The 14,428-nt window shown below is 35.8% G+C and overlaps 1 protein-coding gene across 1 annotated transcript in view; it reads left to right on the forward strand.

The window, feature by feature from the left end:
• The first annotated feature begins 5,775 nt into the window (after positions 1-5,775).
• LOC149530679 (uncharacterized) overlaps positions 5,776-14,428 on the forward strand; it is a 43,086-nt gene continuing 34,433 nt past the window's right edge. Inside the window, exon 1 of the mRNA XM_089810361.1 lies at positions 5,776-6,061. Coding sequence (XP_089666487.1) covers positions 5,907-6,061 — 155 coding nt within the window. The 5' untranslated portion in view covers positions 5,776-5,906. The remainder of the gene's footprint in view (positions 6,062-14,428) is intronic.

The raw sequence follows: 14,428 nt of genomic DNA on the forward strand, positions 1-14,428 counted from the left end.
CAAGATCTACATTCATCTACACTCATTCTTAAGGAAAATTTTAAGCACATTCATTCATGGAGGTTTTGGTTTCTCTTTAATTTCCTTTCCTAAGGTTTTTGAAGTTGAGTCAAGCCTATTGCATCTACATACTTGTTACATTCTAAATTTTACATCACTTCATGTTAGATCTATCACTACTACTTGCTAGCATTCCATTTCTATTTCAATTCAACGTTAATTACTAAATTAGTATTTGACTGAGCCAACACTTCCCTAGCAACAAATAACAAACACTTTATTTTTCAGGTTTCAAATTTGCAAAATGCAAACAGATTGTAGATTTAGATACCCTTTTTGTCATTTGTCAGAATTGTGAATTCAAAATGAAGTTTGGCTACAGTTGACTAGAGATGCACTGCTCCCCTACTTTAGGAGAAAGTCACCCTCATGGGAAAGTCCTCTTGCCAAATCACTAAACGATTTCTATGTTTTGTCCACCTTACTCTTTTTAGATCAAATTGTGAGATTCAACCCTTTCTAAGGTCATTTGAAAGCCCATTTTGCATGTTTGTATCTTGAAGCTAAAATATCTTCACTTCATCACCTTATTTTTCTTATATTTTATTCTTGCATAGCATATTAACCTACTTAAAACCCTCTTAAGTTGGAGGTGAGAGGGAAGTAAATCCAATTATTCATCCTTTTGCATTAGGTTACATATTGACACTTCTTCTTGTGTTAATCAAATCTATCTTAAGAGGTGGATTTTAGTTTTCCCCCTTCATTAGGTGTTAGGGTGGATTGATTCAATTTTTTCCCTACAAAGATACAATACTTTCCTTGGCCATCCTTAGGATTGGTTTAACTAGCATAACATAACTTGCTAGCCCATTTAACCTATTTTTTACTACATACATTTTTAGGATTGGTTGACTAGCATAACATGATTTACTAGACCATTTGACCAATCCTTTTCCTAGCTTTACTCCTATAACATAATTTGATAGACTATTTAACCTCTCATTTACATTTTTTTTAATAAGTTGACTAACATGTGGTAGAGCATCAACCCCCTCTTCATATTGTCTTTGATTGGTGGAACTAGCATAACACAATTTGGTAGACCATTTACCCCTCCCCTCTCCTCCTCATCTCTCTTATGGATCACTAAGAACAACAAAAATGGATACCCCATGTCATCCATGATTACCTTAATTCATCTCTTCCATGATTCTATAACATAATACATATTTCTAGTATATTAGATCATGGAGTTTTCTCACATCTTTGATGTGTGTTCTTGTTATTTTTATTTGACTAATTGCACTTTTTCAATAGAATTTTGACCATGATGCCAGTGGTCAAGACATTTGATTTACTAAGCTCTCTTCAACTAGTTGACTCAGAATCTTATAATATTTAAGATTTGGTCTTTGTTTTGCTTGTCCTTGCACATGGATGTATAAATTAAGATCCTTGATTTGAGAATTGTATCCCTAAACTTAGAGATGTTTCTTTGTAGTTTTTCCATGATTACATTTTCATCTCTTTCCCTCTTTCTTGAAATTTACCATGAGTATAAGGTGGACTCATGCTCCCCTAAAGTGGGGGCTAAATGCACCATTCTAGAAAGTAAGCACCGATAACTAGATGCTAATTTTAGACCCATTTAGCGTATGGGATCCCACATTTATTTGATCCTCTCCTAACACCCATTAAACCTAATTATATTAATAATATTTCCACAATCCATCTGATTTGTGCAAAGAAATGATTATGGTGTTTTAGTATGTGATTTTTTAACATCAACATTTCAAATCACACTCTGTGATCCATCATTAGGATGAAAGAGCATGCATAAGATATAAATTGAAAGACAAAAAATTGGCCTTCTAAAATATATAAGGCAGGATGAGGAGGGAGGGTGCATGGAAAATGAGGAAGAAAATAAAGGTCAAAACAAAGCTACAAGAGAGGACTCAAAAGAAGCAAAAAGGGAGAGTTTGAAAATGATAACTCAAATAATAGAAAATTAATAACAATGAAAGTAGTAATATCTCATGCATGATCTTTCATCTTACATTATATTTCTCATACATGCTCTTTCATCCTAATGATGTATCATAGAGTGTGATCCAAAATGTTGATGTTAAAGACTCACACACAATAAAAAGCTAGAAGTATTTATTTGCACAAGTCATTAAACCTTTAAATTAGTATTATAAGTCTTGTACCAATTCAATTTTTTCAAAACTCTAGTTAAGCTCCTATTCCTAGGTGTGATCCTACACGTTTCCTCCAATCCCATAATTCATTTCATCATCTAAGCCCTATGCCACCATTTATGTCATTTATATTCTCTCTCTCCATTAGAACTAATTATACCTTATTTTATTGCATCCCCATGGTGCCAATTTGGATCCCCATTGTGGTCATTGAATGAATTCGTCAGTATATACTTGATGTCTCTAGCCCAAATTTGGCTGAACCCTATGTTGGGGTGTTAGTGGGAAAATAGATCTTGTGGTTGGCTTGGCATATATTTGAATTTCAAAATGGTGGATGATGTATATAAATACCCAGTCTATCCTCATTTTGTAATCCATGACTTTTCTCAACCTACATGATCACACAATTAAATTCTAGAGCTTTTTGACATCTAAGCATTCTCAAGATCTTCAAGCATTTAAGTCTCCAAATCATTCTTCTTCATCAAGCATTGTGATAAACTACAATATCTATTTCACAAGGTTTATATTTCATGATTTTTTTGAGTTTTTTTGGAGTTCAAACTATTGCATTAACACTTAAGGTTTCATCCAACGAGGCATTGCATCATCAAGGCATGAGGTAATTACTAATTCCCATCTATATTCTATTTCATGCTCCTTTCCTTTGTGAAATTTCATTAAATTTCCAAGATTGATGCCTAAATAGGGGGTTGACTAAGGAAAATCCCTTTCCACAACCTTCTTTCCTATTATTTTATGTGTAGGAATAAGCTACACAATTACAAAATCTTTTCCAAGAAGATTTGGACCATAGAGAGCATGTTAATCATACTTGGAGTAAAACATCTTCTGATTTCATTCTAAGGGCATATAAATCTTCCCTAATTTAAGTTTATTATCTTATTATCATTTACAATTTAATTTTATTAATTTAGAAAAGGATCGATGAGACATTCAATGCTTGTAACTTTCCAAGCCTATTGGGACATTTTTCCTTCCAAATGTGTAGCTTTGAAAAGGAGGAGTGATCTCCCTCTTTGCATTGCTCATCTTTTTATATTGTATATAAATATTGAGAATATGGTTTAGTATATGGATATGCTACCCAAATGTTTTATGGATGGTTGAGATGTTGATTTGTATGCATTTTGAGATGTTGTATAGTAGGGATCACCAATGTATATGTTTCAATTTTCAATTTATTAAGTTCATTTTTTTGAGTAGTTTTGGAAGTCCATCAATGGTGGATGGTCTCAATGACTGATTTCTCATCCAAATTGGGATTTCATGAAATAAGATTTTGATAATTTAAACATGATAATTTAATGGTGGAATAATGACATTATATATAAAAAGTTCATTATGAGATCATTTTGATAAATACTCTTGGTAATATGACCAATCTAGTGTGTCATGTGTATAATTGAATTGGGCATTGTGTAAATAAGATAATTAATGACATTCAAGTGTTTTGGATTTGATCTGGACATGAGCCCAAGATTCATTTATAAAGTGATTATAGTGGGTGGCTTCTAGCGTATCCCCAAGTTGTAAGTGGTACACTAGCAATCATATTCAAAGAGTCCCTTAATCAAGCCAAAATATAATGATAAAATATGAAGCTAACATATAATAAGATAATTGGTGCCTTAGTCACACATGGTGATAGTTTATCTTACCTAGAGTGGTATTCCCAAACATATGGGACTATGTATTGTATGATTGCAATTCTCATCTATATAGGAGAATGCTTAGTTTTGTATGATGCTTCTAGATGAGCACATAAAATAAAACTCCCTTGAATCCACTCTAGAATCTAATACTTTATATAGACTTGAGTAATGAATGATTATTAGTGATGTAGGTCATGCTTAATGTGTACACTTCATGTCTTATTCGAGGGTGAGCCTTTCATTCCCCTTGTATAGTTTTTGTGACTATGTGGGCCATGTGACTATCTTTATGCACATGGTAGGATTGACCTATTGGTTTCCCATGGTTAGATGGATTCAAAACCACCATTGGGGAATGTTGGACTTGGTTCAAGATCAACCTTGGAGAATTTCTTCACCTTCCTTTTTTCAGAGTCTCTCTTTTCTTATCCCTCTTACAAGTTTATACACCCAATGTGCTATGAAAGAAGCACTATAATTATTTATGATTTTTTTATTAAATATGTAAATTAGGAAAAAGATGTAAATGCAATATAATAAATGGTTGATGATAGTTTTTCTGCAACCTAATCCTGGAATTGAGCATGAGTTTTACAATCTTTTGCTTCTTGATAATTGATGTATCATGGTATTATAATAGAAACATTTATATTTGTGCTCTAAATGAACCTAGAAGTTCTTTTCATATTTTTAGAGGTTAATATAGTCATTGTCATGTTTGGTTATGCATTCTTGACCAATTTAGTGAGGTTTTGAGTTAATACAATCTAATCTAGGCTCATTTAGAGCCACTTGATGGGCACCTAATGCAGTCCAATTAGTTTCTAGGTGAATGCGGATTCATTATGTTCAAAATATTTAGTTTGAGGAAGTTATGGTGGATTGGATATGTTTAGGGCTCATTAGAGCACACCCTTTATTATAGGAGTCACGTGCTAAATCCAAGGACACTTTACATCTTTTGTCCTCATATATTTTAATCGATTTATCCCAATCACTGAGTCAAATTCATATTTTTTCTTGACTAATGGGTTTAAGGTTTCCAAGAGGTCATACAATGAAGTTGGGAAGGTCACTGGTCATGACATATGCATAAAAATGGAACGACAATACGAGTCTATCAGTTTAAGGGAGGATAATTTAAAAAATGGACACTTACAAGAAAATTGGAAAGCTAGTTGAAAATAGGACTAATTCATGCCACATATGTATCTGAAATTCACACCATAGTCTTTTCTTGGCACCAACAACCTCTGTGGGCACCCTTGACCAACAACTCATTTTAGTAGGGTTTCGAAGAGCTCAAATCGTCCATTTGACTTTCTTATAATTAAGTTGTGAAGCTAAGAGAGCTAGGAAAACCCTTAGAGGTGGTTTGGAAAGATTTAAGGTTAGTTTACTTGGTGGTTGTGGCATCAATGTGCAAGTTATACTTGCATGCAACTCATCCATGATGCTTAAAACTTAAGAAAATGTCCAATTTTCTCAATTAATTTTCAAAATTTCAAAGAGGGTCTTGGTTGAGTCTAATTACCCCTCATACCTCGTCAAAAATGTTGGAGGGCCTTTCTTTTTTTATTATGAGTTTCATGGTCTTCAGACTTGTAATAGTACACACAATCTCAAGATTTAAACTATATATCTCTATATGTTACTAATGTTTAATATTTTTATTTATTTATTCCATATAATCTTATTTATGTTTTACTCATATTCTCAATAATTCCTTTGTGGAACATTTTAAGAACACTTAAAGAATAAAATAATGTATAATAATAAAAAATGATAAAACTCTAAAAAGAATATAATTGTTTTAAAAAAAACTAATTTAAATACAAAATATCAATTTTACTTACCAATAAAACTTAATCGGCATAAATCCAAAATCTAACAATACAATACCACGATTCAGCCGCAACACACTTGAAAATAACATACCACGATTCAGCCGCAACACACTTGACCTCCTGCGAAATCGTTCTGCTTAGATTGTCAGTGTTGCGAAAACGGGAGAGAGAAAATGGCTATAACGAATTTTCTCATGACGGTGATAGGTGTGGGAGCGGTGGTTCTTCTGCTGAGGAGCGATGTGAAGCAGTCTGCAAACATCTTTAAACGTAACATGAAACAAATTCGCACCTGGATTGAGGAAGAGTCCTCGACCACAGCTTCCAAGTAAGTACGATGAACCGATTCTTTATTTTGAATTAGTAAAAAGGGATATTATAAGTCTGTAAACCTTTAATGACGATCGTAGCTTAATCCTGTAACGTCGGCCCTGCCTCGATTTCATTTGAAGGCCGCTTTTTCTAACGAATTGTATACCGAGCAGTGTCAATTATTGGATTCCTCATTAGCAGTATGCAATGGATTAACTACATAACTTCCCTAACGGTTCCTTCTAATGTTAAAATGACATGCTTTGTGCTTAGTTTTATATGAATTACATGTATAATTGCAAATTTCAGTGTATATTTTAAACTTTTCCTATATATAGCCGTCCCTGTTTGCCATCCCCTGTCTCCAAAATCGCTAAAAAAAATTGCCCTCCAAACCTGTCCCACCGTACCCCCGCCGTCCCCGTCCCGGAAACTCAGGGGAACTTAGAACATAATATGATATAATTATTAACAAGATATTATGAGTTATGAAAAGGCACGACTTTTGAGAATAAAACTATACATAATATAAACTTTGAGGAAAGTGGTATTGATAACATGGAGAACTATAAATCTTGGTCTGTAAAAATCTGAATGGCAAAAAAATCTATGTTAAATAATTTAATGTTCTAGCTGGGGACATCACAGCAACTCATCACTGTACATACAAATTAGTGCACTGATCATGTGGATTCTAGGATCCCATATCATCCCACGTGTATGCTCAGTAAGATCAACCTGCTATGTGCTGCTATTATATATGAAAACATCATCTATCTAACTGAGAACCTCACCCCGACTGAAGCTACAGGTTCCTCTAGTGTCACTTGAAGATGGGAGCTCAACATCATGCCAACCTCTATCAGGAAATGGATGAAACAAATCACTCCAACTCCTCCAAATGACTCCCTAAAATATAACTATTCGCATAGTGTTCCACCTGATTCCCACAAACAAATAGGCCATCCAACTTTCTAACTACTTGTAATATCCTGTTGCTTTAAACTGATTACAAATGAAATATCCACTTGACACAATGTCGCCACTTTAACTTGTATCATATAATGGTGACCATATTAGAGAAGCTAATAGAAAGGCGTACAAGATTTGGGCGTTTTCTCTGTTAGAAAAAGTGCCTCATACCAATCATTCACCCGAGTCATAGGTGTCATGCAAAGCATCAAATCATCAGTAGGTGGTTTGAATTAAAAAGAATGTGTATATCTCACAATGTGATTACGGTGAAATGCATTACTATGCACAATCTGCCTGCTAAGTGCAGATGAATCAAATTCATCGCACTCTACCCCTTGTGTTATCATCATGGACATCCTCAACGATAACAAAACCACTACTGCCCTTTGTTATTTCATTAGCCCCAACATCATATACTTCATCACTAACTTGTTCAATCTTTACAGCCCTTGAGGTAACCTCTCTCCTTGGAAATGCTCTGTATAACTGCCTTACAAAGATGGCACAATCTCTACCTAATTTTTTTTGCAGGTAATCTGATTTTGTTGCTCCAAGTGCTTGTCTAAGTGTTTGTAGGCTCGATGCTGAGAGATCATCTCTAGACCCATTTTGTCCTTCATTAAAATGAACACTCCAGATGAGGTATTTCTCTGAATCTATCTGCAGTATGAAACCGAGCTAAGACTTGTGCAACTTCCTCTTTTGAGAGCTCACCCTCAAGGGTTGCTTCAAAAGATGTAACCAGCTGAATCAAATGTATTCCCGGTCGAAGTTTTTTCCTCATGATTGCAAGTTGCACATCCCTGTGAATCCTTCTTCTCCTTTTTCAAGAGTTCTAACTCTTGATGTGTTTTCCCATCATTCGTGTTGAAGTTATAGCGTTGGAAGCTTTCTTTCTTTTCTAAATTTGAAATATATAAATAAGCTATCTTTTATTGAAGACAATGAAGGGTCCTTACTCTGAAGGGACAAGGCATTGAAGAGTAAAGACAATGAATGGTCAAGACAACAAAGGGGTCTTCATTTTGTAACAACGAGATAATGAAGTGTCAAGTCAATTCTATATATTCTTCAAGAGGAATTCATATGTTATATGTATTTTGATATCTTGTGTTTCTATCACTCCGGTTTGAGCCTTGTGTTCGGGCATATTGTATTTCAGACTTCTGCTGATTCATAAATGAAGTGATATTTTGTGCTTGGGTTTTTCTCCTTCAAGTTGGAGGATTATCCAAGGATAAATTATTGTGTCTTAGCACTCATTATTTGTTTTTGCTGTTTATCTTCATTTCTGGTCAAAACATTAACAATTATTGCTGCCCAGGAATGAAGTTTCCTCTTCGACAGCTGATTTACAATAAACATCATGCTCACTTGTAACAATATCATGGCTGCAAACTGAATCTTCCTGTATCAAGTTTCTCACATGAAGTTCATCAACTTCTATTACATGCTGGTCCTCCTCATCTGTCATATCTGAATGTCGAGCTAAAGGAGAATGTGAAAAAATCAAATTTTGACCAAGCTCATCTACCCAATTTTCAGTTTCATGAAGTGCCACTAAGGTAGCCTCTAGGGTGTGTACTTAATGTTCGAGAGCTCGAAGGTAAGGGTGTCCACTACTTCCTCCTTCCTCAAGGCCTTTAAATAAATCTCTGTAGAATTGATGAGATCATCTCGATTTCAAAGTAGGCGTAGATAATCTGATCTCATTATTGTCATCCCTTCCTTATCACCTGCAAATGTGAGAATTCCTCTGAGTCCCTTTTGTCTCCTCTCCAATTTTTCCTTCCAAAGATTCTTTTCAACCATTCCATATATGTCATCAAAATGTGACAAAACAACATTTTTATCTTCAATAACTTTCAATTGATTCTCCAAAATATGTGAACTAGTAGGTTTATGAGAGAGATCAGATTCACATGTAGCTGATGATTGTCTTTTATTACACATATCAGTGCTATTAATATCATCTTCCATGCCCAACTGTCTAGAGGAAGTGGGAACAACACTATGGTCAAAAGTAGATCCATCCCAAGAAGGACCTGCACTATATGTAGTAACTGTTAGACCTGGACCAAAATAAACATCAACACTCGTATAAGATTTGGAGTCATCATCTTTGGTTGTTTGTGAAACATCTTCTTATGGGCTATCAATATGCCCATCAAATGTGTTAGTGTGAACAGTCTTGTAGGATATCTCTACCTCCAAGCTTCCTCTCAAGAAACTCATGCAATCACTAATTTCTATTCCATTATCATGTGTAGGTTGCAAGTCACAAGTAGTTGGGTTTTTCTTCTTCTTTTTTGAAATACCTTGTAACTTGCAAACTCAATGAGTTCAATTCCTCTTTAGTCTTTCCCTCATGCACTGGTCCAGCACTTATTTTACAATCACCCATTTGAGTGACGACTTCATGGTGTTTTTCTTCAATAGCTGGTTTAAATTTTTGTTCACTTGTGGGCTGAATAGTGACTGCTGAAAACTCCATATAAATTTTTGCACCCTTGTGCAAGTAGATCATGAGCTAACTTATGATATTGTTTCTTTGCCACTGTCTTATGATGTTGCCTTGGATGAAAGTCTATGCAATCAATGATGGGTAGATATCTCTTAACATGTGTAGGAAGAGAATCATATTCATTAAACATGCTGAGTAGTTCTTCCGTTTTATCTTGCTGTGCCTGGACACGATCCTTCATGAATTTTCTCATATTTTTAGCATTTTGACAACCCTCTAATTATACCCAATAGGATGGTAGGTTCGATGCTCCAATACCACTGTAAGATCCCTGTCTAGGATTGTACTAAAAATGCTAACTGAATACAAACTTCATGCAAGGGTTTTTTGACAAACACTTATGCAGTTATAATGGATTGAGATAACAATTAAGGATGCATAGGAAATACTTCAAACATTTAACAAATTAAGTTGTACTTTCATCCAAAAGGACTTCAGCTTCATTCATAGGCATTAATACAAACACTTGACAGACATTTCATCTTGCAAATACACCAATTTTCATGAAGACATTTTTATCATACAGTTTGCAAACAATCTTGAGACGATAGAGTGTTTGTTGTTACAGTGCAAAAGAGAACATTTGAACAAGCAAAGACTTTCCTTTCTAAATCGTTTGATGATACTATGAATGCCAAATTAAGTAGTAAATCAACATACAACAGCAAGACATGGAATGAGATTCCAAAATGGTTGATTAATAGCTCCCAGGTGTTTCCACATCCTTCCAGATCCTATTTCCAATGCACAGTTTGTCAACAATTCACGTTTCCTCATTATGGCACCATGTGTTCAGATGCCTCCATGTCTGGTCCATGTACTCAGAAATCTGTCCACGTACAGAAGTTTAGTTGATTGCATGAACGTTCCCTATCTTGTCACCTTAGTTGCTTGTGATAATGGCCCCCAAATAATCTCTAGATGTCCACACGGCTGATGCTAAGCACCTTACCCTTCTAATCTGTGATTGTATTGCTGTAGCTTCACACTTCCTATATATGATCTTTGAATCTGGCTGCAAGTTTGAATGCTTGTGTGCGTGGGCTGTATACAATTCTGAGCATTCACCATGGAAGATTCTTAAACCTGGTTGCAGCTGGTAACTCTAGAACTTGCCCTCCTTTACACTTTTAAAACTCCAAAGTGGATGGCCTCCTTGAATGTCTTCCTGCTTATTGAATGGCCTCCATCCCTGCTATTGGTACATGTTAAAGTTGAGTAGCTCCGATAGAGTTCATTTTTATCGTGCGTTGTGCTTATTTGACATGATGAGTTGGAGGCTTCATGTGTAGAAGGCATTGTGCATCTTGGCATCATAATCCTAGTGATTGTGATTACATGGCATCCACATCCTCCATTGTGCCATGTTGATTATTCATGGTGTCGGTTTACACTTTGTATGTGCCATTAACGTTTGAAGTGTAATGAGTGTTGCTTGGTGTATTCACCTCTTCATTGCCAAGAGGTGGTTATGGTTATGAAAATAACTTTAGTGTCAGTTAACTTCTTTCTCAACAATTCATTGTTGCTGTTCATCTTCTTGGTTCACAGGGTTCCAGTTTATTCTTGTCTTCCCTTGGCAGAAACTATTCATACCTGGTATCGGATATCATTATTTCTGTGATGCTCTCAGTGGCTGTGTGTGGTGTATCATCTGCAATTTCAGTTTATAGCATTAGATAGATTATCTGCAGCATCAGTATACAGTTCCAGTGTATGAAAGAAGTCTGACATTAATTGCTTAGAGAAACGATCAAATACTATAAGTATTTCATGCTTCAGATATTCATGTCATGTCCTGTATATCATTAGCAATTTTGACATATGTATATGCATTGCAAATATAACTGTGAGGTTATATCTGTGTATTGATAATCAATACTTAGTTATTTTATTCTTGATTCTGATTATAGTTTGATCATTGAATGTTGAAGACATTCAAGAGGAAGAGATATTGTATTTGATCTGTAAAAGTAAATAAAGGATCTATTTTTCGGGTGTGGCTGGGTTTTTCCCTTGAGTAGGAGGGTTTTCCGAGGGTAAGGATGGTATCATCTGTTCATATGTTTTTCTGATTTTCTGTATATTGCATTCTTGAATTCTGGTTCAAAACATTAACGACAAATTCCCAAACCTTAATCTTGAATTCCAACGGTAGATTCTGATGTGAATCCACTTAATGTAGAAGGTTTGGATTTGTGTATAACCTTCAAATTTCCAAGGGTTTTCATCCTTAGAAACCAGTCACTGGATAACAAGCCACAATGGAGATATCATTTCAATATAATAAATATAATCTCATGGAATGGCCTCAAATGAGAGAGCAACTTGCTTATATAGCCTCTTGAGGCAGAGGATACATATTTATTAAGGAATGTGGGTCAAATCGTCTTACATTTTAATTCCTCTTTATCAAGTAGCTTCTTGAACAAGCTGGGTAGCTCTATTAATTAAAGTGACTTTATATTGTGATTTATAGTTATTACAATAATAGATAAGTCATCTATTATTAGTTAATTGTTATCTATTGTAAATATCTTAAGCTTTAGTTTGCTTTCGTTTTTTTGCTTTCTCTAGAATAGAATGTTTCTATTCTTTACAATTGTTTCCTAAGGAAACATTGTCTCATTCTTTTGTATATATTGACCTTTCGGTCTCTGTTAATAGCAAGCAAGTATTTTTACCAATTATTTCGTAATATGGTATCAGAGCCAATACTTGAATTTTTTTGAAAAATTTATAATTTCATTCGAAATTATTTGCTCAATTTTTTCGAAATTCGGCAAGGTTTCTTTTCTGTAAATCGAGGAAAATCATGAATGATTTCATTTGCAACTCACATTTTTTTGTGTGTTGGAAAATCGCAGGTTTATCTGGTGCCGAATTCGTCTATAAATCACAATTTTACTCAGAATCCCGTGCAATTTTCTCTGCTGGTTCAAGGCATCATCCACATCTTGAAAATCCATAGCTAAAACCTTGCATTTTTAGACTGCATCTTCGCGTTTTTGGAGGGCCAAGGTCCGCCAATTTCTGGTCTTTTTTTGCCCATTTGCGTGCAATCTAGGCATCGGTATTCAACATTTCTCTGCGTTTTTCCCTCCATCTTGCCGTGATCTCCTTCCAGCACTGGTTGACTATAAAAACCTCCATTTTTTTTTGCAAAATCGACCTTTAAAGTCGACGGCTAGGGTTTTTCCCGAAACCCTACTTTTCCAATCCGCAACATTTTTTTGTTTGCAAATTCTTGGTTGGTTTTTCGAGAGCTCAACTGGGTTGTTGCCCGCTCTTTTTTGGGTGTCTCGATTTTTGTGCCTCAATTTTTGAGCCAGCGGATCTAGAAAACGATAGCATATTGCTTTTGGGTTTTTCGAGCTCTCTTCTAGGTCATTCTTTGATTCTATTGGGTCTTTTGATTTTTTGACTCGAAGAAAGTGCCTTCACAAATTTTCACAGTTTTTTGAAAAACGTGCCATGGCATCTCTGACAAATATTCTGCTCGAGCATAACTCCAAATTCAATGGTCACAATTATGGCACTTGAAAGTAGCGCATCATCGTAATTTTTGAATATTGGAATGTCGATCAACTTGTTCTGGGTGTTATGAAGCATCTGACTTCTCCAGGTTTTGATCAAGATACATGGGATCTGAATAGTCGAGAAGCAGTGATGCTTCTCAAACTATTTGTGGCTGATGATCAGCTTTCTTAGATTCCATCCTGCAAGACAGCGGCCGAGATCTGGACACATCTCAAAGGTCTTCATGAGACTTCTGACAAAAGCAGAGCCTTCTTTCTGAAAAATACTCTGTTTTTTATTGTCATGGATGAGCGCACCTCGCTCCAGGCACACCTGAATCGGATTCAGGAAATTCGTGATCAGTTACTTGCCATCAGTCGCAAGATGGAGGAAGAGGATATTGTGGTTATCACTCTCGGAGTTTACCCAAATCCTATGAGAATTTTATCGAGACTCTCAACATCACATCTTCTGGTGTTGATCTGAAGTTTACTGATCTCTGCACACTGTTGCTTCAGCAAGATTGGTGGAAACAACAGTTCAGTAGCAGCTCTAGTTCCACCTCCACAGAGCAAGCCTTTGCTGCGAAATCCTTTTAGAAGGATAAGGGCAAGTTTCAGCAGCCATCTCAGTAGAAGTCTTCTGCTCCAACACCAGATGGTTCCAGAAAGAAAAACATTCAATGCAACTACTGCCACAAGTTTGGACACATGAAGGTTGAATGTCGGAAGTGCTTAGCTGCACAGTCTAAGCAATCAGGTTTGCAGCCCAAAGCGAACAGTGCAGAGCACACTGAGCAGGTGGAATCTGCGTTTTATGCCTTCATGGCTAAAAGACGTGGAGATCATGTGAAGTCGTCTGCCTAGTACATTGATTCAGGCGCCTCTTAACATTACACTTGCCGCAGAGACTGGTTTACTGACTACTAGCCTTATTTAGACTCTGTTATTTTTGGTGGCCGAGAAGAGTACATGGTTGTCAGTAAAGGCAACATTTAGATTCAATCTGTTGGAAGGAATCTCATATTCCTTGATATGTACTACATTCCAGGGATGGAACTAAATCTACCCTCAGTCAGACAGTTGCTGCGACATTCTCCAAACTTGGCAATCACCTTCAGTTCACATTAGTGCACCATTACTGATCGGGCGACTAAGTCTACTAGTTGTTGTAGGTCTTGAGGATCATGGTCTTTTCAGACTTACTGATTCTAGTGATTCTCAGGACTTAGCTATGGCTGCTTGGTGATCTTCTGTTAGCTCACTTTGGCATCAGCAATATGGGTACTTAAATGTGCATTATCTCTCACAGCTTGCTCAGGATGAGCTTGTTCTTGGATTGCCAAAGATTCAAACTCAACACCTT

This window comes from Cupressus sempervirens, chromosome 11 (assembly GCF_028749045.1).
Source record: "Cupressus sempervirens isolate cs-2001-9-10 chromosome 11, ASM2874904v1, whole genome shotgun sequence".
NCBI lineage: Eukaryota > Viridiplantae > Streptophyta > Pinopsida > Cupressales > Cupressaceae > Cupressus > Cupressus sempervirens.